The 25,865-nt window shown below is 40.7% G+C and overlaps 1 protein-coding gene across 2 annotated transcripts; it reads right to left on the bottom strand.

Annotated features, from left to right (window-relative positions):
• Positions 1 to 19,199: 19,199 nt before the first annotated feature.
• Positions 19,200 to 24,185, bottom strand: spaca6 (sperm acrosome associated 6). 2 transcript variants are annotated; one of them, XM_086310474.1, is made up of 9 exons: positions 23,927 to 24,185; positions 23,750 to 23,836; positions 23,494 to 23,565; positions 23,244 to 23,267; positions 23,056 to 23,133; positions 22,463 to 22,566; positions 21,919 to 22,075; positions 19,631 to 19,811; positions 19,211 to 19,471 (listed from the first exon to the last, which is right to left on the bottom strand). In XM_086310474.1, exons 1-9 carry the CDS (start codon positions 24,138 to 24,140, stop codon positions 19,393 to 19,395), a joined length of 996 nt encoding a protein of 331 aa, XP_086166600.1. In that variant the 5' UTR covers positions 24,141 to 24,185; the 3' UTR covers positions 19,211 to 19,392. The 2 variants fall into 2 exon arrangements, with proteins under 2 accessions (XP_086166601.1, XP_086166600.1); XM_086310475.1 differs by lacking the exon at positions 19,631 to 19,811 and having other exon boundaries at positions 19,200 to 19,471.
• Positions 24,186 to 25,865: the final 1,680 nt, after the last annotated feature.

The following is a 25,865-nucleotide window of genomic DNA, read 5'->3' as shown; positions in this document are numbered from 1 at the left end:
CACTTTTGTCTCTGGTACAATTCATGTTACCAATGGAAAACTATGGAAATGCTGACTTGGTAAATGAAAGAAAAGTGGACACAAAGTTACATAACACAAGAACATTTCTAACATTCCCACATAATTCACAAAGCACAAAACCAAAGTCTTCAAATGTCTGTGCTGGAAATGCATGAATTCAGGGTGCGACTATAGGGGACGAAAATCAGTCATTCACACAGTGATAGATTATGGTGCAAAGCACATTTAGGAATATAGCCTCCTCTGCATCCTGGTGACATACCCCTACTCCAAGGCCCTGCATGTGTGGGTGGTTGTGGTGGAGCGGGAAGAGGGAGGCAGCTGGCGATGGGGAGGGAAGGAAGGGAGGGGCAGGTGACCCCTCCCTGGGGCCAGCTCCCCCGGTGACCCCAGTAGGCACCCCCATACTCCGCGACCCGCCAGGGAAAGGGGGCCCAGGCCCATCCAGACTGGGGCCCAGCACAGCAGCGCCCCCCGGCCCCACAGAGCCCGGGATAGTCCTCCCAACCCCACCACAGAGAAAACTGCACCCACCCCACCATCCACTCATCTTCCAGACTACATGAGACAATAGACGCCCAGGCTGAGATCTTCCTCCACCTCTCCTGTATCTCCCCCTCCTGCAGAGAGTTCCTGAGGAGAGGAAAGCTCCTGCAAGGTGTGACAATCTCCCCCACCAGTTGAAGAGCCCCCCAGGCGGCTCAACGCACCGGCGGCACCCTGCGCCAGGGATGGGCCCCCAAGCATCCACCCGCCCACAACCCCGGCAACACACAAACCAGGACCCAAGGCCCCGAGGCCCGGCCAGGGCCCAGCCCAGAGACGGAGCGCCCCCAGAACCTCACGCCCATCCCGGACCCACCCAGGGGCAGACAGGCTACCAGGTCAGTAACCCACGTCCGTCAGCACAGACCCTCCCCTAGCCCCGCTGCACGCAGCCACGAGGAAACAGTCACCCGAGAGCCAAAAGAGCCCCCAACCGGACATGACCGCTACCCCGGGTTGAGCCCCCCAAGGAAGCTGCCTCCGGGGAACCCCCCGACGCCCTACGCCTGTCCCTACCCCCACACCAATCACAACAGTGAAGGCGGGACCAAACTATGACCCAACTAAACTTGGGTTTGATCTAGTCCTATTCATGACCATTTTTGTTTGTTGGTGGTCTGTAGGATCACTCTGGAATCCATGAAAAGGAAGCGACTGACAAAGATAAAAACATGGAAGTTAAATAAGGAAGAATAAGGAAAAATGTTGCACAGGGTTCAGGAAGAAGTTGGGACAGGGTCTGTGTGGTAGGGAAAGTTACTATAAATAGCTGGAAAAGTACAGCTGTAGTGTTGTTGCACGAAGGTGTTTGGTGTAAACTCTGAACAGAGGAAAAAGGACAGGAAGTACAGGAAAGTATTCAAAGAAAAAGTGGGAGAGGCAAAGTACTGGAAGGCTAAGTGTATGGCAAAGAGAGAGGTAACAAAAAAAAAAAAAGAAAGGTTTATAGTGAGTTGTTTGTGAGACTGGAAACTGAGGAAGGAGAACAGGGCTTGTATCAGATGGCTAGGCAGAGAAATTGAGCTGGAGAGTGAAACAGGTGTGTCAGTAAGATGCAAGGATTAGATGTAGTGAACGTAGATGAGAAAATACTGTAAAAACAACTCAAAGTGCAGTTTAATTAATCTCTGCACCTATTTTTCAAATATTAAGAAATGAAGGGTGGCTCAAGACCTTTGCACAGCACCATAAACACTGACGTAAACACCAAATCAGAGGTGAAACTCATTAAAACGGATTAAACAAAAGGTGTGTAGCTGTGATAAAGTATGAATGACATCCATCCATCCATCCATCGTCATCCGCTTTGTCCGGGGTCGGGTCGCGGGGGCAGCAGCCTAAGCAAAGAGGCCCAGACCTCCCTCTCCCCAGCCACCTCCTCCAGCTTGTCCGGGGGAATACCAAGGCGTTCCCAGGCCAGCCGAGAGATATAATCTCTCCAGCGTGTCCTGGGTCTTCCCCGGGGCCTCCTCCCGGTGGGACATGCCTGGAACACCTCACCCAGGAGGCGCCCAGGGGGCATCCTTGTCAGATGCCCGAACCACCTCAGCTGGCTCCTTTCGATGTGGAGCAGCAGCTGCTCTACTCTGAGCCCCTCCCGGATGGCCGACCTTCTCACCCTATCTCTAAGGGAGAGGCCAGCCACCCTTCGGAGGAAGCTCATTTCTGCCGCTTGTATCCGCGATCTCGTTCTTTCGGTCACTACCCACAGCTCGTGGCCATAGGTGAGGGTAGGGACGTAGATCGACCGGTAAATTGAGAGCTTCGCTTTTACACTCAGCTCCCTCTTCACCACGACGGACCGGTGCAACGTCCGCATTACTGCAGCTGCAGCCCCAATCTGTCTGTCGATCTCCGGCTCCCTTCTCCCATCACTCGCGAACAAGACCCCGAGATACTTGAACTTGAATGACATTACAGGCTTTATTACTGGAAAACATCCTCAAAGGAAGGGAAGCTATATTTGCATGACATTGTAAATTTTAGTGGTAAAGTTAGATAGAAATGCTTTATTGCTAAACATATATCCCATATGAAAATAACAAAATGTTTATTCATGGGGCTTAAAATGTTAAAATAAGTCAATATTCTTTTCAAATAGTATTACAAAACCATTTTTTGTTTTTGTTTTTTAAGACATTGTGCTTAGTAGCAGTTTGTAAGAGCGTGACCTGCTCCTCACCCATTAGCTTGCACAGGCTCCAGCCCTGCTAATTTTTGAAGGACAGATAGATGGATACCTTTATGGCTTTATATCTGTTTATTTACAATGCAGAAACATTGCTCAATAGTATCCAGTCTACTCTTGATTCCAGCATTTCAAGAATTATATAGCTTGAGAAATTCATTCTCAAGTTATATAATTCAGTCAAACTGACATATTGACAGATGACTTGTTTTACATAACATTCAGGGTGGGATACAGTATCTGTTTATTCTTTTTAAAGAACATGAGGATTGTGACCTGTCACTCAGTTCTGAAGTGGGGAATTATCCTATTGATGATCAACACTTGGGATGAACTAAACAGGTGATTCTTTGTGTTTAGTAGAAGAGAAACATCATAAAGGTAGGTGTTTCTCCTTGTACAAATATGAAAACACTATTGACAAATGAACACACAAATAGCATTATCAGTAATATCAGGTGCACCTTTATCACTCTGTGCATTCTGACGGTGGGTGTGGATAAGTGGGATTCTCTTTACACAACCGCTCATGTACACAGTGACATATGCAAAACCTGTGTTTATTCTGGATATTTAATGCAAGAGGTTGTATTTGACCAAGAACCAGTTGATTTTTTATATTATTACTAACTACATGAACAAATTTATCATAGAGCAACATAATAAGAAAGATTTGTAACAGAGAACTTGGGGCAACACCACATTACGTAGTTTCACTTTGAAGTGATTAAAAGAAGGTGTTCACTGGTAATGGTAATGGCCTGCATTTGTATAGCGCTTTTCTAGTCCATAGGACCCCAAAGCGCTTTACACTACATTCAGTCATTCACCCATTCACACACACATTCACACACTGGCGATGGCAAGCTACATTGTAGCCACAGCTGCCCTGGGGCACACTGACAGAGGCGAGGCTGCCGGACACTGGCGCCACCGGGCCCTCTGACCACCACCAGTAGGCAAACATGGGGTTAGTATCTTGCCCAAGGATATTTGGCATGCAGCCAGGAGGCAGCCTGGGATCGAACCACCGACCTTCTGATTAGTGGCTGACCTGCTCTGCCAGCTGAGCTACAGCCACCCCTGTCAGTCTCACTGACAAATCTCTGTCACCATCTGAAAGGCAGGAGGAAAAAATAAATCAAAAGTGACCCCCTCATTGTCTGTGTGAGTGATTAGACTGGAAAGCCCCTGATAAGAAATGCACAGGGTAATGTGGGAGGAAGCATGTAGTTTTAAGCTTAACAGATACTCAATATTATTTTCTCTGGCAATATTATCTCCACAAACAACATTTTTGGACATTGAATCTTTGTAAAAAGATGATGTCCTATGTTGCAAACTCTAGGACCACACAGATATTGTCCTTTAAAAAGTTTTTATTTCAGGGTAATTTTATCATTTTATCATGAGACCTTCTGGAAATATCCTGACCCATGTCTGGTTAACTACAACACCACTAATGGGATCACAATAATAATGAGTGGACTCATATGATTTAGTCCTAAATAGTATCATTAATTCTCAGAGAAGAGCTGCTTTTGTGAAAGAAACAATTTGTAAGATTTTTTAGCAGAAAACATTCAAAAGTGAACTCAGTGGGAAGATATAGTAATAGTGACAGTCTCTGTGCTGCTTTGTATATTTATTAAACAAAACAGATAAACAAAAAAATTAAAGTTAGTATGTTAACTGTCCATATGTTATTTACCACTTAGTCCCTATAGCATTCACTCTGCTCTTGATTCCAGCATTAATGAAGAAGACAAATTACAGTGTAGCTCTGCCTAGAGATCATACTTTTATTTTATACATCTTGGATTCTAACCTCTCGTAAGTCATGCTGAAGGGCAGGCAGGCAGTGAATTGAACAATAACATCTGAAACATGCGCTAAGTAACCAGGGAGAACTGGTAAGCTAGGATTCATTTTTATCTAATAGCCCTTTTCCACTAGTGCCTACTCGGGTCAGCTTGGCACAGCTCAACTCGATTCTTAGGGTTTTCTATTAGATACCTATTAGATACCTGGTATCAGGTACTTTTTTTTTTAGTATGTACACAGCTGGGGTTCAAAGTGATTGAAGACAATCTTAAAATGTGATGTCAATGGACTGCTTGCCACCGACTGGCTATTCAGTGATGTCACTCGATAAATCATGAGATAAAAATCAGCTCTGTGTCGTTACGAATAGGGCTTAATTTTGACATCATGGTGCACAGAGCACATAAGGAGGGCAAGGACATCAGTAATGAATAGCAATGAAAGTCTGGTCAACTTAAAAAATAAAAAACCACATGTAGAATAGAATAGAATAATCCTTTAATTGTCCCACAAAGGGAAAATTGGTTGTAACAGCAGCAGAAGAAAAGCACATATACAAACAGAACACGACACAGGACAGAAACACACACAATTTTTGTCATTAAAAAAACATTTACATCATGGACAATAGTATGTAGTAGTAGTAATGTAGACTAAACGCCCCACTTCTGTTTCATTTGGAGCTATCTCACAGAGAGAATAAAACTGCGTCACAGATTTGACGTCAAAGAAACACACCTGGTGTATTGCCAGGATGTTTCAGCAGATGCTATCCAGGGCCAGTGGTCGCAGACTAAAGCATTTTCTCATGCTCGGTAGATGTGACTAGAGATCCCACTGCGTTAGTCATTAGAGTTTGTAAAGATATGGTGGTCTCCAGCCAATGTGGGAATTAGAGCTGTGAGGTGATTTACTGGAGGAAATCACTTTTAGTTTAGCTGGAGTTTTAATGAGTCAGAGAAAGGAGAAGGAGAGAAAGAAATGTAGAAGCATGACGAAGCCAAACATCACTTCCCTTCACGTCTGTTTTTAATTAACTTGTCCGCCCCCACCCTGTCTCAGCTTCCCTCCCGTCTGCCTGAAATGAGCAGCTCACGTTGCTTAAGAGGAAGCTGTCCCCCCAACCTTTCTCACCACTGCTGTAGCTCTGAAAACCAGCATGGTGATCATGATTAGTGTAACCTCCAACGTGGCTGATAATCCATACAAGGTTTGTACAGAAAATCAAGAAAGGGACTGATGTGAATTAAATCAGTAATATATATAGCAGGTACACTGATATAATGTTGATTAACGTTATGTTACATTGTTACAACATGATTACTTTCCTTACTACAATAAGATGATAAAGTAAAACCCAAAATTTGGTTTTTATGTTTTTGTTTGGTGTGGCTTGTACTTGCAATTACCATTGTAATATTTTCCACATTAACTCGATTGCCTCCAGTTCTTTACCATACTAGTCTTTCCTGTTTAAAAAAAAAAGGAAAAATGAAAGAAAACAAAAAGTAGATGGGCTGGGAGAAAAGAACAATTTTTTCGAACAAGAATGGACAACTCTGTTAGCTCATTTAGTTATTTCTGGCTCACAGTATATGAACAAATTAAACCGAGGGTGTTTCCCCCTTCTGCAGAGACAGCTTTAATCTGTCAACATGCAGTGGGCATACTCATGCTGGTGAAGCAGCCGTCACGTAATGGAAACTACGCGAAAACACATAGTTTGAAGCAGCATACCATGAAACACCAATGAGTGCCCACAATTGTTCCTAAAACTTTTTCAAGTTACTGGAGCAGTGAATTTTTAAAAAAAGCCTCTCTTTCATGATGACACAAACAGTGTAATGACTAGTCTGAGGTCTTTAGAGTCATTTGTCACGCTGGATCATCAAAAAACAAGCAAACGAAAGACTAACAAAATTCTGATGAAGTAGGACAGCACAGTGATTGCTTCACAGCAAATCCACCATCTGGCTGTGGACTTTCTGTGGAGCACGTTCTCTCACGGTGTGTTTCAGCTTCCTCCTGTGGCAGCTGGGATAGGCTCCAGCTCAACCTGATTTGAATAACCAGAAGAATATGGATGGATGATGAAATAACCTTTGGGAAGGTACAGTTGTATATCAGTTTGCCAGAAAGTTAGTCCCAGCTCCACTGTGAAGGTTTGGATTCATGGCGCAACTGGTTAGAGCCAGAAATTTCCTTCTGTCAAACAACAGTTAAATTAACCTTTTAGTATATAAAATTATTGCTACCCCTTTTTAAAAAAAAAAACAGCAAAACAGAGAGATATCAACAGGAAGTTTTAAAAGAAAGAAGAAACAAAAATATAGTTTTAGAAGAGAAAGCAGACACAAATTTTACTGTAAGTAATTTTTGTATGTAAAGACTACTGTGTGTATTTTTAACTAGATTAAAAAGATTCTAACTTTTATTGTAATTGCTTAATTCATTAAGGCGCAGACTGGAGGATGCCTTGGTAATTTAGTTCTATAGAGAGAGATAGAAAGGGTGCAGTGCATTTGGCTTATATGGAAAATATTCCTGGTTCAAGACTGGGATGAGACATAAAATCAGCCTCAGCCTCAAGCCTGGATAAATCGGACGGTTGCTTTAAGCTACCTGTAAAGAAATTATTTTCTTTACAGGTAGCTTATTTAGAGCTTTATTTAGGAGGGACAACGCTGATGACATAAGCTTCAAACCAAAATAGGTTTGCAAAGACTAAGGAAACAAAATGAACAGAAGTATTCACCAGCTACACCAGCAACATCACCTTTTCATTGCTGAGGATAAAAATGGATGCCAAACAACAAGGACACACACACACACACACACACACACACACACACACACACACACACACACACACACACACACACACACCAAATACCTTGTATAACTACTGCTAAAATCAAAGTGAAAAACAAGGACAGGCAACTTTGTGTTAAATTACCTTCAAATTATGACACTGTTTCAATTCAGTTTTGTTTTAAGGTATGACATATACACCTTCAACCTTTCTCACTGAGAGGGCTTGTCAGAGCTCTTCCCTTTGGAACCTACCTCTTCTTCTGTAAACTCAGCTAAAGTTTATCACAGCTGGAGCGGGAGGGCTAGGTGGAGTTGGCCGTCCGACTGCGGTCTGGAGTGTGGGGCCTCCCTGCTGCTGCGGAGTCGGGGTGGTCTGCCTCTCCCCACCGCAGGGAAAAGGGTAACACCACCTGGGTCTGGGTGCAGTTCCCCCCTCCAGGGGCAAGGGTACCTAGACCCGGTTTGTAGAGTACGCTTGGGGAGTGTGATCGTGTGTACAGCGTCTCTTTATGTCTGTCTCCACGTTGGTTGAGTGTGGAGTGAGTGCATATGAGAGCATGAGGGGGGAAATGGATGTTTGTGTCTGTGTGTGCCTGTATGTCTGTGTCTATATGTCAGGTTGGGTATCAGACGCCACCTCTCTGGGGACACCTCAGGCCCTCCAAGGTTTGGAGGCCTATCTCCACCCACCACCACTTCCCCTGCCAGTGGCGGACTCCCTCAGGTGTCGGTGCGTTGGTGGTTCTTTGTGTCTGGGGGTGGGCGTCCAGGTACACACCGGCTCACTCCTTGGCGGCCGCTTATCGGGGCCTGGAGCCTGGGGCTCGCTCGGGCCCCTTCGGGGGTGGGGTGCCCCCGGCCTCTCGGCCTGGGGCTCGGTCACTCAGGCACAGCTGGCGGCCGGCGGAGCTCACGGGCGCGTCACTGCAACTCCCCCTGGCTTCTGCTCCGCGGCTGCTGAGTGAACCCTCATCTGGGACTCTCCTCAGCTCTTACTGGAACAGTGGCGCGGCTGCCCCTCTGTTGGTCTTCCATGGTCTCTTGTGTTCTGGGGGCCTCTGGATGTCTGGAGTTTTGATCTCCTCCATACCTGTTTCACACCCTGGAGGACGGGGCTGTGGCCCCCCCACACTCCCTAGCAGATCGTTACATGGAGAAACCTTTGGAATACAAGCGCGCTGATCCACACAGGTATGCACACGGGTGTTCACTGCTCGTAGACCCAAATTACACCTTTCTTGGCTGCTACTTCGAAGCACATCTGTCCTGCGTGCTGCACAACAACATTGAATAATTAGTATTTACTGCTGTTTACACTTAGCTAGATTAATGCGAGGGTGTTGTGTTTAGTATGTTGCTTTGTTTTGTTTTTTTTGTCTTTTTTTTGCTTGTTTTTTATTCTTCTCTGAACAGGTGATCCAGGAGATTTTTATTTTTTTTTCTCCCCCCCTTTCTCACTGTCCCTCTCCCCTTCTGTTTTTCCTTTCTTTCCTCTTTCTTTCTCCCTTTCCTATCTCTCACTCATGTCTGTCCCGTCTGTAACATCTGAAAATAAAATATAATAAATAATAAAAACAAAGATCGACCAAATGGACCAATACGACAATGCCACGATGATCCATTTGGCAAAGTAAATCCATTGGGTATCCTTGTTGGTCTTCAGACAATAATTCTGATGGCTAAAGAACCAAATGGGACAGGCGAGAGAAAAAAAAAAAAAAAAAAGTTTATCACAGCTTGTATTTCAAAAATAATGTGTAATTACAACGTAAGAAGGGAATATTAGGCTACTCTACAATAAAGCTTGGACCTTAAATAAATTAATATTGCAATGCAAACAGGAGAGATTATAAAAATCTTTAATACAGTCCCCAGTATTGTGTAATTAAAATGTAAAAAGCAGAATGTCTTTTTCCTTAATTCCAGGGTGCTTATTAAATTAAAATGCTTACACTATCATTTGTTTCTTCTTTTTCTCTAAAATGTTTTATGTGCTTCTTCTGTTGTATCTGTCTGTAACCAAAGTTATTGTCATCATCAAAATTAATCCATATCTACCTGTGATACGGTGCATACAAATATGCCAAAGGCAGCAAATTGCAACAAGCTAATGGTTAAGTAATTATATTTGACAAAGATCAGCTGCAGTAAAAAAAACACTTCTATGTGATAGCTTATTTACTTATTTACAAAGTGATGATAAATTTCAAATAAGATAGCCTTTTTGTTTCTGAGTATTATTATGAGTGCAATGTAAACATAAATCCTCAAATATTCAAAGTGACAAGTTAACAAAAGGAGTTATACTTAACACTTTATTCACAGAAAATCCATCCATTTTCTTCCACTTATCCATTTCAGGGTCACAAGGAGGCTGGAGCCTATTGTATGCCCTGAACTGGTCACTAGTCTGTCGCAGGGTCACCAAGTTATAAAAATATTATACAAGAAAATAAAGTTTTATGGTTCTGTCAACAGTGAGATCTGCCTAAGGGGCTTTTACGATAGCTGAAGGAAATTTCAGTCTTAATAATGCATTTAACTTCATTGCCACTCCTGTATGTGATCTTTAGTGGCCACATACAGGACTGGATGATAGGAGATGATAGGAGAAGTGAGTTGGAGTCTAAATGGCTCAAACAAGCACACGACTCTGACAAAAGATATGATTCACTTTGGGGTCAAAAGGAAAAAGATAATCCAGAAATGGCTAAGCCCATTCCACGGCAAATGCATTTTCTCTCATGACCTGGCATAAGTATCAAAATACAGTACTGTGCAAAAGTCTTGAGTCAAATGAGAAATAGATGCAGTGATTTAATGAAAAATATGTAAATGTGCATATACAGTATGTAAGGCAAAAACAGAGTTGGTACAATTTTAACAAGCTCGAAAGTCAATATTTGGTGTGACCATCTTTATTCTTCTACACAACTTGAACTCTTATTGGTAGCTTTCTTGTCACTTCTTTAAGTCGTCTTCAGGAATAGTTCTCCAGGCTTCTGAGAGGATCTCACATTGCTTCATTTATACTGATTCTGAGGAGGAAAATCCATGAGTGAGTGTGTTCCACTGTATGTTTTTCTATCCAGGTATGTTTTGGCTGCACTGCCATTGTGTTTAGAATCACTGGAACACTGAAAAATGAAGCTGATGCCAATCAGATATTTTCCAGATGGCATTGCATAGTTGATCTAAAACCGGACAAGATCACCAAAACCACAGACCGAAGTGCAACCCCAAACGGATCAATTGAGGTTCTTTGCAGGATAATTTTTCCCTCTTAAGGACATGACTTTCAGATACTGTTTATGTTGTGTAGATAGATTCCACTACTACTTGTTTTTTATTTTATTTCCTCAGACTTTTATATTTGTGTTTTAAGGAACACATTGCACACCTTGTGTGTGTGTACCATGTGTTTGTGTTATTTTTGTGTCATTTTTTTTCATAGATTAAACCAGAGGAATGGAAACAAATTGCGCTGTTTTGCAATGCACTGGTATTAGTAGAGTGCCTGAACATACAATTTAAAATTGGTTCTTTGCTAAGTTGTCTGTTATGTATAGAGACAAAAAGGTTCTTTAAGTTGGGGGCTTTTTTCTTTTCTTTTTTTTTCTTAGATAGATATGTGTTAAGTGTTGTAACAAACAAACAAAAAATCCTCTGAAAATGGTGACGTACAAGGACTGGACTAAAACTGAGTAAAGAAATTTAAAAAAATGTAAGAGTATAAGATCATCTGGACAACTATTGCTAAAGCCCAAATAGCAAAGAAATCTTGTTCCTTGGAACTAAAATATTAAGATTTCAGAGGTGACTAAGGCCTTTTTTTTGCACAGCACTGTAAAAACTTATGTTCTCATTTTGATTGCATCAAATGTTGGCCTTGCAACATGGCAAGCAAGTGGAAAAATACAAGTGATCTGACGGTTAGATGACATGATGAATGTTGAGTCATGTGTGACTAAATTTAGGATCACCACAAGAGCTTTATAAGGGTTAGAGATTGTAGGCTGTCTTCATATTGTCTTTCTCCACCAACAGGACACTATTCATGTCAGGAAAATACAGACACTCAACAGATTTATTTCTCTTTTGGACCAAATGTTATAATCTTACAAGTAGATTTAATAACATTCCTCTAGCTTTCTCTCAAAGCAATTAACCAAAAAAAAAAAAAAATTAACAGAATAAAAGTAAAAAGTGTGTTATAGAACATTTTAAACAACAACAGGTCTTTTAAACGTCATGTTAAAGTCCTGTTGCTAAAATAAAGTATTTTATCTGAATTTTTAGAGAATAATGATAATGAGTTTCAAATTCATCCTTTTATCCAACAGGATAACAAAACAGGAAGTAATTTTTGAAGATCCGTGTTGATCCTGACCTTTGGTCCTTGGTTTTGAAAGTTTAGCTTTACTTACAAAGGTAAGTCTGTAGGGAAGTGGGAGGCTTGACTTGAGACATGGCAGTAAAATAATCCTGAATTAAAATTTGTGGCTGAATTCTGTAAAGATGGAGCAAAAAGTGTGGCTGTGACTTGTGCAGTTAGAGAATAATGTCCTAAAATTGAGTAGCATGATCTTTAGTGCAGTGGTTCTAAATTGCTGAAGCTGTACAAGCATTAAACAATTTTCATATCAGTGTGATCTAGCCATTAGGTTAACTCCAACTAAATTACAGTCATTAAAGATAAGTTGTTACTAGGTTACAGCACTGTTTGGCTAAATGATCACTGAACAAAAAAAGATTTGGCGTTGCTGGAAAGACATTCAGAAGTTGATTCTCAGTGAATCTGTTTAAGGAGCACATGTAAACACAAAAAAGACAAAAATCTCTTCAATGTAAGATCTGATCTTTTTATATTATAATGAGCCTTTAAAATGTCAGAAAATATTTGCCTTCACATTAAAAAATTATCTTCCTCATTATTTTCCTCTCTCTGAACAAACTCTGTGTAAACACTCTTGGTATCAAAATAAAGCGAACACTTGTGAGATTTCATCAGAGGTGTAAATATTACAGCAGGTGTTACTGTGTCAAAGTTACTGAGGCTGGAACACAGAAAAAGTAAGTAGATTTATTCCTCCCTTAATTAATGAATTAAAAAAATTTTGAGCATGTAACCCCTTTAAAAATATGCTTTAGTTCACATTTTAAATCAAAAGATCATTAAACAACATATATACACATCACCTGTGCAAAGATTTATGCTTCTGAAGTGAAACAGTGAAAAGTGTCTGCACTTTCAATAAATAAATATTCAGGTGTGCAATGTGTCCAAATCTGGCACACACTGCACACCATATATGAGTTGAATTTTTCGGGTATGAACAGCAGAAATTATTTAATTTAATTTACGTGCCTAGAAATGCTTGTTTCTTTTGTTTTTTTTATATATATTTTTGAAGAATTACCCATACACTCATGTCCAGTGGGCCCATTCTCCCTTGTGTCATATATAGTATAAATGGACTCTGGCGCTTTAATCTACAAATCTGTGATTTTTTTGTGTTACATTGAGTACTCACAAATGCGTGCTTTGACTAATAAGTAACATTCACTAATAAGTAAAAAGCCATTTGAGGACATGTACATCTAATATCATATAAAAATATTTTGTATATCTTTGAACTTGAATATTTATCATTTGCACAGAAACGTAAATTTTTTTGGTTCCACAAATCTGATCCTTTTTATGTTCAAAGAGCTTTGTGCACGTAAAAATATCATAAAAAAGATGGTTAAATGCGCATGCACGGATCACCTGCTGTGGACAAATGTCATGTTTTGCATGCAGGTTTTGAGACTCATCGACAGCAATAAAAGATATGTGCAGCCACAGTTTATGAATTCTGACACATGAAGATGTGCAATTTCTCCATCTCGATCCGGATGAGTTGAAACTGATGTTACGAGTGAAGGGTGGATCTCCCTCTTAAATTGTGTGTGGAAGTTTGCTTAGGAGGAGTAAAACATAAAGTTCAATTCAGTTTTATTTATATAGCAACAAATCACAACAACAAGGCACTTCGTTGTTTTTCTTTTTTAGACTCCTTTTTTAAAAATTAACTAAAGTGAGTGACTGGGCCCATAAACCCGTTAGCAAAATGTAACGAGGTCAAGTCCGGTGGTCATTTTTAAGACTTCTATAGAACAAGAAGCCTTCATATTCACCATACATTCATCTTTTATACCAGAGCTTCCCAAAGTGTGGAGCCCGCAGAGCCATGGCAGGGGGGGACAAAACGCTTGGACACTGCTAGCACGGGCGCCCACAGAAACGCAAAGCAGGAGATGAAGCATCGCTGAATATGTTTCCAAACAAACTTCATTCTAAGCCAAAGGCTAGAAAATATGGTGAAGCATATCTTCCCGTTGGCTTCACCTGCACAAGTGCCGAGGCAGGTCTCCCCTGCAGAATTGGTTTTCCCTTCGTCGGGAGCAGCGCTGGGCTCTTCAAATCACGGACAAACAGTATCCCACATTCTTGATTTTTAGTTCACAAACACTTGTTGTAATGACTAACTACTCCTGACATTTTGGAGATGTTAGCTCTTTATACAGTAAAGTTACAGCGGGATACAAATAATATCAGGCTGATCCTGCCACGATTTGTCCCCGATTCAAATCACGGATAACCAGTATCCCACAGTTGTTTATGTTTTTAAACCCATTTTGCACAGAGAGGCATTTTTTGATATTATAGCAATGTTGAATATTATTACACAGGAAAAAACAACTACATGGAGGGAGAGTAACTGCGTGTATATATGTAAGCTGTAAAACCCAAAGATAGTCAGATTAACAGTATTTTGTCTCTATCTTCCATTCTGCAATTCATCTCATGTAAACAATAACGTGGCGCACAGCGTGACGTGAAAAAGGCACATATCTTTGACATTGCATGACCAACTCTGTATTCCTCGTCCACACGTAAACGCAAAAAAGGAGTTTTAAAAAAATCTCCGTTTTCGGTGATTCGAAACGCCGTTTACATGTGGACGAAACAGCTGCGTTTTCAAAAATACCCGTGTAGTTGCGGACGTAGCGTAAAAGAGTTAGTAGTTTATTTTCTTACTACCTGTAATTTATTGCAGATTACTTGTATTTACTTAATTGTTTAATAAATGTTTGAGGTGTGAAATAAACCGTAATGGAGCAAAATATGGGTGTGTGTGGTTGGAGGATGTGTGCGTGCATGTGCGTGCGCGCGTGGACGTGGGGGCGCGAACATTTTTCTTGTAAAACAAAGGGGGGCCTAGCAAAAAAAGTTTGGGAACCACTGTTTTATACTATCATTGGACTCCTTTTACATGCAAAAATCCTCAAAGTGTCAAGAATTGCAAATTGTGGACCTAAGTAGAGATTGACAGGCAGACAAACAACAAAACAAAAGAAATGCTGGTCAGTGCTGCCCTCAGCTTCCAGAAGACACACCTGTGTCATCAGTTTCAAAATCTTACGTCACATTGTTCTCAAGTTATTGATTTCTCAAAATTTTCAGAAAGCTTACTCTGACTATGAGCTTAAGATTGCTGAGATTGAAAGTCATTCAAGATTTTTAGTAGATACATCCATGGTATGAATTTGAGAGTTATCGCATTCACAAGATTTTTATAAGACTTGACCTTAGACCTTGAGGTCAAACTCACTGAGATTTGAACTCATCCAAGATTTTTAGTAGCTGTATTGATAGTATTAATTTAAAGCTCCCATGTCAGCTCATTCTTGAGATATCACATTCACAAATCTCGGTGTCCACACACCAAAGAAGAGCTTTATCTTTATTGGCATCATATAAAGAAATGCATATTAATTGGATCGAGATCAATGGTTATATTGTTGTCATGTGCTTTTATGTCTGTGTGCATAAAACTGAGGGCAGGTGTGGCTTTTTTGAAGAACAAAACAAAAAATATAGTTACTAAAATAATTAAATGCTGATTTTTTTTTTATTGATAGTCTTTTATCATCATAGGCTATTGGTGATTTATAACATTTATCCATCATAAGACATGTCTACATACTAGTCAAAGTACAGTATACAGGGAGTGCAGAATTATTAGGCAAGTTGTATTGTTGAGGAATAATTTTATTATTGAACAACAACCATGTTCTCAATGAATCCAAAAAACTCATTAATATCAAAGCTGAATGTTTTTGGAAGTAGTTTTTAGTTTGTTTTTAGTTTTAGCTATTTTAGGGGGATATCTGTGTGTGCAGGTGACTATTACTGTGCATAATTATTAGGCAACTTAACAAAAAACAAATATATACCCATTTCAATTATTTATTTTTACCAGTGACACCAATATAACATCTCCACATTCACAAATATACATTTCTGACATTCAAAAACAAAACAAAAACAAATCAGCGACCAATATAGCCACCTTTCTTTGCAAGGACACTCAAAAGCCTGCCATCCATGGATTCTGTCAGTGTTTTGATCTGTTCACCATCAACAGCAGCAACCACAGCCTCCCAGACACTGTTCAGAGAGGTGTACTGTTTTCCCTCCTTGTAAATCTCACATTTGATGATGGACCACAGGTTCTCAATGGGGTTCAGATCAGGTGAACAAGGAGGCCATGTCATTAGTTTTTCTTCTTTTATACCCTTTTGTTAGGTATTTTAGTACCATGGTAGCATTTACTGGATATTGTTTTATAGTGACATTATACAGGAAAACTCTGTCATTCAATAAGGCCCCTTTGTTTTAGTTATTTTTCTCTTTGACCCAAGAATTGATGTGTGAGAATCACAGGCTGGTACAAGGTTGAAATACCACAGAGATCACTCCCTCAGCTACATTAGTTTCTTAATCTTTTAGACGCCTGTTGAAGGCCAAATGGTTTGTTTCAGATTTCACTAATGAAAGAACTCTTTGTTTTGTGCCTTGAAAATATGTCGCTGAGATAATCACAATTGTAGCTGAACTGATAAACTACACAAAGGATGCTTCTTCACCCATGGGCAGGAAGACGCTGCCTTATCTTGGTCTGTACTGGTTTAAACTGATAATCTGCTGTCTCATGAATTTTACCCTCTATATAAACTGTTATACTTGTGAATAAAGTTGAGTCAATTTGGGAAGACAATCTGAAGCAGTCTCTGTTTTCTTGTTCTCCCAAGCTGCTCCCGAGCTCGTACTAACACGCTGAATGGCATGCTTGAATATTACTTGAGAATATATTTGACTGTGTTACAGACTAAGGGACATTCTCTGCTGATAGGTGAAGGTACATTCTCTGCTGATAGACGTCCACGCCTCGAAGGAAGTCGATCCACGGATTAGGCCCTGGAAACCGTTTCCTTCACCTTTCTTGCCAGCCACGCTGTGGAGTACTTGGACGCGTGTGATGGAGCATTGTCCTGCATGGAAAACATGTTTTTCTTGAAGGATGCAGACTTCTTCCTGTACCACTGCTTGAAGAAGGTGTCTTCCAGAAACTGGCAGTAGGACTGGGAGTTGAGCTTGACTCCATCCTCAACCCGAAAAGGCCCCACAAGCTCATCTTTGATGATACCAGCCCAAACCAGTACTCCACCTCCACCTTGCTGGCGTCTGAGTCGGACTGGAGCTCTCTGCCCTTTACCAATCCAGCCACGGGCCCATCCATCTGGCCCATCAAGACTCACTCTCATTTCATCAGTCAATAAAACCTTAGAAAAATCAGTCTTGAGATATTTCTTGGCCCAGTCTTGACGTTTCAGCTTGTGTGTCTTGTTCAGTGGTGGTCGTCTTTCAGCCTTTCTTACCTTGGCCATGTCTCTGAGTATTGCACACCTTGTGCTTTTGGGCACTCCAGTGATGTTGCAGCTCTGAAATATGGCCAAACTGGTGGCAAGTGGCATCTTGGCAGCTGCACGCTTGACTTTTCTCAGTTCATGGGCAGTTATTTTGCGCCTTGGTTTTTCCACACGCTTCTTGCGACCCTGTTGACTATTTTGAATGAAACGCTTGATTGTTCGATGATCACGCTTCAGAAGCTTTGCAATTTTGAGACTGCTGCATCCCTCTGCAAGATATCTCACTATTTTTGACTTTTCTGTGCCTGTCAAGTCCTTCTTTTGACCCATTTTGCCAAAGGAAAGGACGTTGCCTAATAATTATGCACACCTGATATAGGGTGTTGATGTCATTAGACCACACCCCTTCTCATTACAGAGATGCACATCACCTAATATGCTTAATTGGTAGTAGGCTTTCGAGCCTATACAGCTTGGAGTAAGACAACATGCATGAAGAGGATGATGTGGACAAAATACTCATTTGCCTGTAGGCTGAATTGGTTACATAATGCTAAATGACATCAGTTATACTGCCGTGGTCCTTCCTTGCTTGGCTAACCTGTCATTTCTTCTTTTGTTTTTTCTTCCACCTCTAGCTCTTTCTTTGCTTCCTGTATGTGTGTATATGTTTGTATGCATGTGTTCTTGTCTTTGTGCAGCATAGGGACCTTGAAGAAGTTCCTGCTCTTGAGCCACACATCTGCTGATAATCCACACTTGCTTTGATCTTGACGCCATCAAGGGTCACTTTAGTAGAGTGGCTGAGCTTCAGTCAACGCTGGATCGTTGATTAACAATAGCCATTGGAACCCTGCCTCATGCAAAGAATTGAATTTGTTCAAAGTTCAAAGAATTTAACTTGTCATGTTTTTCTGAGTGAAGGAAATTAATCCTCTGTCCTCTCTGTGTCCATCAAATCTGTGGAGAGTTTTAGAGAGAGCTCTAAGGCTTTTGTAAATATTTTGGAAGGAACTATGGAGTTTTTTTGGGTTTTTTTCCTAGGAATCGCCGCACCCACCGGGAGCTGGGACTATCACCACTGAGGAAATCACATCTTGTTGGAACTGTTGTGCACTTAGTTTTTTCACTGTAAATAAACTCACTGTAACTGTCCATAAAGTTGTGCGACTGGGTCCTGTTCCTCTGCCATTCAACAAACCTGATCTATACATTCTTGCGCAAACCATAATGACACACTTTGACATCAAAAGCTTTTGATTTGTAAAACAGTGTGTTTTGTAACAGAATTTCTTCATCATGTGATATGTAATGGGGGGGGGGGGGGGGGGGGATTTATCTTTTGCTGTTGTTTACGCAACCAAATATTTCTTGGCCCACAACAGTAATGTGACAGTGTGTCAATGTAATAGCAAAGTTCAATGCAAGTTCCTGCTGAATATATTTAAACATGTCAAGACTTACTACTTCTTGTGGTTTCATTCAGACTGACTGTAGTCGGTAGCTTGTTGCTACCTCTGTCTTTCTCTGTCCTCTCTGTTTCTGTGTTCTGCTTGTGGATGATGAAACAAAGGATTTTCCTTTTACCCTTTTGACTGCACGACTGTCTGGACAGAACTGAGTCCATCAGCCACTCAGAGTGTAATCATGGTCACAATGTCTACACATGACCTGTTTTACCTCATAACTTTTCCTTACAGTATTTCTCAACTCATACTAGATATCGGGTCCTTCTGTGTTGATAGTTAATAAATTCTGTCTTGGCAAAATGTTCTGTCAGGATGCCTCGACTGTGTAAATATTTTGCTCAGCTTCATCTCTCTGATTTTAAGCTCAGCTGCCTTCTGGAGTAGCCAAAGTATCTAACCCTAACCCTCAAAGTCAAAGTGCCCTTAAAGTACCTTAAAGTTACTCGCTAAGGTCAGTTTAAAGTGGTTCCTGCTTCATGACGAGTGATGAGGGCCATTTTTCTTTTTCATACAAGGACACACACACACACACACACACACACACACACACACACACACACACACACACACACACACACACAAATATGAAAGCAAGCCCAGCTACTCTACACTATGGTAGTAAAACGTTTACTCAGTACTACTACTAATAAAGAGGTGGATCCTGCCCTCTAGTGGTGGAAGGAGTGACACACATGTTGTCTGGACTATGACGTATCACTCTGCAGACTTGATGAAATGCCTTTGTTGCGTCACATACATCTTCCAAACACTCTAGAATAAACCTAAATCTTCAGCCTGATGTGTTTCTTCAGCATGACTTTGCTCTTGTATGGATAACCAATGCAGAACCCTGAAACAACCAAAGAAAAAGAAAAAAAAAAACATGAATACCACCTCATTTGTGCGCCCTGGAGCATCATGTATTCATATGACAGGTGTGAATGTCTAAATGACTTTGCGGTTAAAATCTGTTAAAGCTGATACTGTGCAAATAATAGTTCTGTTTTACCCCAGGGAGAGACACAGCAGCAGCAGTAAAGCGGTTAAACAGGTGGCGAGAAGCGGTAACAATGAGGCGAGGAAGGAGCGGGGAGAGTCACCAGACGCGGGGAAAAACTGCCCTCCTGGGAGCAGAGACAGGTCAAATGTCTCCTGCAGCTCTGTGTGGCCTGCCACAATCTGGGGGGTCACTAAGACAGACACGAAGGGATGAAGACAGGGAATATAGAGGAGAACCGACGATGAATGAAGTGAAAGAGGTTGGTTGAGGAAGTCTGCAGTTTTAATTGTATTTGCTTAGTAGGAGTTTCCTCATTTATTAAGCACAAATACAGAGTTAGTTAGTCTTCTGTACACAGTAGTTGACATGTATCATTAGTGGGTTATAACCCACCAATTCAACAGTTGTATAATTTAAGAAAAAATGTGCTAACCCAGAAAACTAAAATAATTATTCAACTAATCATATAATGTTCAGGAGGTGAGATGCACATAATATTATACATATACATAATTACACATGCTAAGCTGTGTAAAAATGCATAATCATGAATGCTAATAGATGCATTCATATAGTCAAACAGTTATTTTTGTTCTTTCCTCCTTTCTAAAATCCCCTTTAACTCCACTTTTCAGTAAAACACAATCTGTACACAGGGAATTGTCTGCACAGGGCTCATTTACATTCTGATATATTCTTCCACATTTCTTTAAATGTGTTAACAACTTTGCTACCAAAGGCATACATCCAGCAGGCCTGATTTATTTCCCTGTAAGAAGAATTTGGCTATAAAAAGCAAGGGTATAGTCAAACTGGATGTGCTTTAGGTTAGTTAGTATTCAGTGTTAGTTATTAGTGCTTTAGATGGGTTAGCCTTTAGTTTAGTTAATATGTTCCTCTTTTGTTTTCATGCATATCACTCCCTCTTGACTCCAAACAGCCAGTGCTTGCTTTGCCAGCCAACAGCTGTATTAAGATACCTGCGGCAGCACGTCCTCGCAGCAACACACTTTCCAAATATATTTTATTTGCAAGGTCACTCAGTAGTAGTGGAATAGTGTTTAGAAACCTTGGGTTCATCATAATTATAATTTTATTTTACTGGATGTGAACATGTTTGGAAGTGCACCTGAGCAGTAGACTCAGAAATAACAAGCTTCTCAGCAGCTCAACAGTCCAGTCTCTTTTTATTCCCTTTTTCTTCAGTGGATTAGTGTGCTGGATCTACATTGCAGACTGGTTAGACAAACTGAAGAAAAATCAAACTAAGAAAAAAAATTTTTTTTTGAGAAAACAAAACAGCTAGTGTTTTCAACTTAAATATTATATTTCAAAACTAAATCAACCTTCTAAGGAACAATTCTGCAACAGGCTAAATCCATTATCAGTGGGACCTTACAGCCCTCTGACCTGCTCAGCATCACAGACTGACACGCAACAATCCCTGAGAGAAACTCCTGGCTATATAGTTAATAACTTCTCTCATCCCAGGAAATAATACTTAAATACCAATGAATATTAAACTTATAGCAGTGCACAGTGTCTCAGTCAAACACAATGGTAAAAAGTTAAGTTTAAAAAAAAAAGTAGATATATTTATCTGTCATCTATTTATTTCTTAAACTTCAGGCTAAAGTCCCCCTCCTTCATACCACACTTCCAGGAAGGTCACCATAAAAAGCAGTCCCAAAGTGCCTGGACATGCACAGCACAATGGAAATATAAACACTGTGGAGTATGTTTGGAGGTCACAGGCCTCCCTGTGACACACAGTAGCCAGCTTATTTAGAAAGGCGCGTGGCTAATTTACAGTGATTTTCCAGAGGGTGCTAATTTTGGACAGAGAAGGCTTTCAATTAAATGCACTTACTGGAGACTTTAGAGACTTTCTAGCCAACTACTTAGAGTGTCTCTGAGTGCAATCAAGTGGTGAACAAGACAAACAGGAGCCAGCACTCACGTCTCTGGAAATTTATGGGAGAAGATTTGACTGGTGATGGCGAATTTAGAAACGAATATGAAAGTTCAATGTACCCTCAAAAACATTTTTAAGCTGTTCTTTCTCATTTAAAAAAAAAAAAGTAAAACTACAATGTAAATAATATAATATCTTTAAAATAGTTTCAATACATGTCAAAGTTTGGACCTATTTACTTATTTCATCAAGTGTTCAAACATTTCTCTGGTACAAAGTAATGTTGCTTTAAATGTGAAGAAGTTTCCTTTTTCCTGGTACAAGGACTCTCCCCTTGATCAGTTAAAATTTCCAAATATCCTTCTAAAGTCAGCTGTTTTACCTGAGACATAGTAGTATACTCGGATAAAGGAGAGCTGGCCCGAGTACACCTCACACTGGTAGGTGCCCTGATGCTTCAAAGTCACTGAGGGGATGGAGTAGAGCCTGTCAACGCCCACAGTCACTTCTTTAAACTGATCCAATTGCTGCGTTTCAACCTGGAGGATTAAAATGTTCTCAGTTGTTGTCTGCTTCACACAAACAAACAACAAAGTGTTAATAATAACAGCTCAGTATTTTATATTTATTAAATCTGTTGTCACAAGAAGTCAACTCTGTTCATGTGGTTATAAATTTGCAAAAATTTGTAGGCAACTGAGCAAAATCACGCACTGACAAACACACCTGTTATTAGGAGACATCTTTAAGTCTGTAGTGCAGAGCTAACTGTCTTCCAGCTCCAGCCTCAAATTTCAAAGATTTGAAATCACGTTGCTCATTTCGTCTAACTCTAACTCGAGTAAGCTGGTGTGTGTATTTTGCAAAAATGTTGAACTGTTACTTTTAACAGTGACCCTGAATGATTCACCATATGCTGAGCGTACCTCCTCTGCGAACCTCCAGATCACTTCAATATCAGTTGGCAAGGCAAATGGCACGTCGCACCACATTCGAATCCTGCTGTTTTCCATAACTTTAATTTCTTCCACTGAAATAAACATATAGCCACCCACATGCACACAGACAAATGCACACACTCAGATAACATTCGCACAGGGGCAGCTCTTGAAGCCTGAGCTCTCCTTAATGATAATATTTAAGCCCAGTCTCAGAGGAGTCGAGTAAAAGTGATGATATGCTGAAGAGTGGCGGTGCTGTAAAGGCTTGATACGAATACCATGTGTGTGGGAGTCAACTGTCACCTTGCATAAAGAAACCAAGGACTTAAAGAGTACCTCGGGGGCTCTGTGCAAAAGATATAATGTGTGGAAATAAAACCTTTCCTCTGTCTCTCTTTCAAATCCTCACTTTTTGCTAAGAGCATTTCAAGGATCAAGAGTGGATGCTTATGGAGGTGAAAATAGGGCTATTTAAGGATATGTCACATCTGGATTAGTACTTATTTCTTTAGTTGGAAATTGTGACATAACAGAATCAGTGATGTGTTAGAGGTAATAATATGAATAACAGTGCTCACCTGGGCAGTCGAGAGGAAATTCACAGGAGTCGTACTGGCAGGTAACACAGTCGTACACTGCACCTGCACTCTGAAAACCTGATGGGTGAATGAAACCGATACTGATGCCATTATTATTTGGTTTCTAAAAGCAATGATTGTTATGTTGTAGAATCAAAAAAAAAAAATACAATAAAATCAAGACAAACCACATGGAGGGATACATCCAGAGACTGTGAAGAGAATAAAAAACTTTGATTAATAAATATTACTGATACAGCATCCAGGAGTGAAAGCCAGTTAAAGCAAACCACCTTCTGGATCCTTCATGGTATTTTAAAGACTCTAAAAATGTAACTGGCATCTTAGAGAGAGTACAGAGATCACTGTAAGATGTGATGACCTAATATAAGTTATTATGGACAGAAAGATGGAGGAAAAGGGAAGTCCGTGGCTCACCTCTAGGCAGTTTGGAGGCAGCTGAGATGAAATTGTCTGCTGCTGTCTGCAACCTTTGCTCGTACACAGTGTCTGATAGATGGAGGGGAGGAGGAGGAAGACAGAAATATTTGGCTCAATTCATACTGGGGAATTGTGTGGCTGGGGGCATCGTTTTTTGTTTTTTCTAACTTCTCTTTTTCTGACCTCACTTAGCAAATGTATTACTCTTTTATCGATGCAGCTATACAGTCTGCTTAAACAGGTGTTTAGCTACCGTTATTCAGCTTTTGGTCAAACTCTTTCAACAGCCGGAGGACCTCTGCATCCAGAATTTCCTTCAGTTGGGTGTCATAGCCTTTACCTAAAAAAATCAAGAAATTACATATCACCTAGATTTTTACATGCTGTCACAAACTGTTCCTAAATTGGCAAAGAAGAAACTCTTTCGCACCTACTCTACCAGCTTCAATCACTGTCTCATTATTGTTGAATATGCGGTCCAGCTTCTCGAAGCAGGCGTCAACGTTTCTCACATTGTACTCGGTCAAAACGTGACCCCAGCACAGACGGAGACTGTCTTCCACATCCACAAAACACTGATAGCAGCTTTGAGACAGGCACAACAGCAGGCTCACACACACAAGCCGCAAAGCAGATGTCTGCATCTTTCAATGTGAGCTTTAAAAACTCAACTAATGTTTCTCTGTAGGTATTTTGATTCAAATCCTGGTCTCATAGCGACTAAAAATGTGCAAATTCTAAGGTTTTTGTTTTCTTTTTTCTTCAGGGCTTGATGAATTAGAGCCCTGTATTTATGTTCACATCCCACACGGGGATAAAAGTAAAGTCTTGAAAGTGTATCACGCTCATCTTTTCTCGACACGACAGGAGAGCATCACAGACTCCTCTCTGTATTTCCCACCATTCTATTGTCTCTAGTCCCCATTTCCTGCTGCCTCAATGCACCAGTTTTACTGCAGAGCACAGAGATGAAGCGAGCCAAGGAGGGAGGTGGCGGCAGCGAGAGGGAGAGGGGCAGATGAAGATGGAGTTAAATGCTTGTGTACGTGTAGGGGATGGAGTGGGAAGGGTGCCGACGTGAAAACCCAAGAGAAATATATAATATGCGATAAATGAAAGTCTACCCGGCAGTGTGGGGTGGGGGGTGGACGGCGAGACGGAGAATGAGAAAAAGCCAAATATGAAAATAAAGAACAAAAGGGACAACAAAATCGATGGGGTAGCAGAGATAGAGAAGGAGTCAGTGCACATTATTGATGATGAAGTTTAGAAAAAATAGAATTGGTGAAAAACAAAAACGTGAGAGAAACAGAAACAAAGAAAAGACAAGAGGAGGTAAGGGAGGACACGCAAGTGACAGGCAGAGGCAGGCAGAGAGGGAGCGGGACTACAAATCAAGTCGACTGCCTCATCGCATCCTGTATCCCCCTCTCGTCTCCCATCCTCCTCATCCCCTCCACCACCACCCCTTCTCCCTTGTCCCTCACTCCTGGTGCATCTCCATGGCAACCAGACAGGGTGCCTAATACATGAACTTAATATATTTCCAGTGGCAGGGTGAGCTGGGTACTAACGCATTCATCTGTCTCCACACAGACAGGCCAATCAATATTAGGCAAGAGTGTGCTCCAGGACTGCCAAAGTCAGACAGCTACTCAGATGGTTGGACATGGAAAATCCCAAATGAATGTGTGTGTGTATGTTTGAGGGCATTTAATTGTGTCTAGTGACAAGGACACTTTGATCATTTTTGCTGCTACATATCCAAACTCACTCAGAGCTTTCAAAATGTCTGGCTGTGAGAAAAGATGACTTTATGTATATGGAAGATTTGACACAACAAACAAACAAAACAAAAAAAAGAAGGAAATAGTGCAGGATCAGAGAATTCCCTAATCTGTCTAGATAACATTAGGGGAAAGCTGGGATACAGTATATTTAGTGATTTTTTGTTCATTATCCAATAACATGTTTGATTTAAAAAAAAAAAAAAAAAAAAAAAAAAAAAGAAATACACAGAGTACGTTTTCACATTTTATTAACATACAATTGTTAAAAACAAGCAGGCAAGTATGAAAACTTGTACATGATCAAAAACAAATGATGCCATAGATTTTTGAAGGTGTCATATATGGCGGGGTCACAACCCTTGGCTGTCTTCTTATTTTGCCCCCCAACTGGGGTCTGTAACACAAAGTCAGCCAGAAGGGTTGGCTCCCTGAGATGGTCTGTGCTGCAGGACAAGCAGCCGTTCTCTTCTTCAACCTGAAAAGTCTTGACGGTCACTTACAGATACTGAGATGCATGAAATCCAGAAGAAACAGTGACAGGTATCGCCTGTCACTTTTCTTGCACTTAAATTCCTTTTA

Source organism: Aulonocara sp. 'chitande type north' Nkhata Bay, linkage group LG11 (genome assembly GCF_057382095.1).
Source record: "Aulonocara sp. 'chitande type north' Nkhata Bay isolate Kocher_YH1m ecotype deep benthic linkage group LG11, A_spYH_male_GT1.1, whole genome shotgun sequence".
In the NCBI taxonomy this organism is placed as follows: domain Eukaryota; kingdom Metazoa; phylum Chordata; class Actinopteri; order Cichliformes; family Cichlidae; genus Aulonocara; species Aulonocara sp. 'chitande type north' Nkhata Bay.
This window is presented reverse-complemented; position numbering and strand designations above follow the sequence as displayed.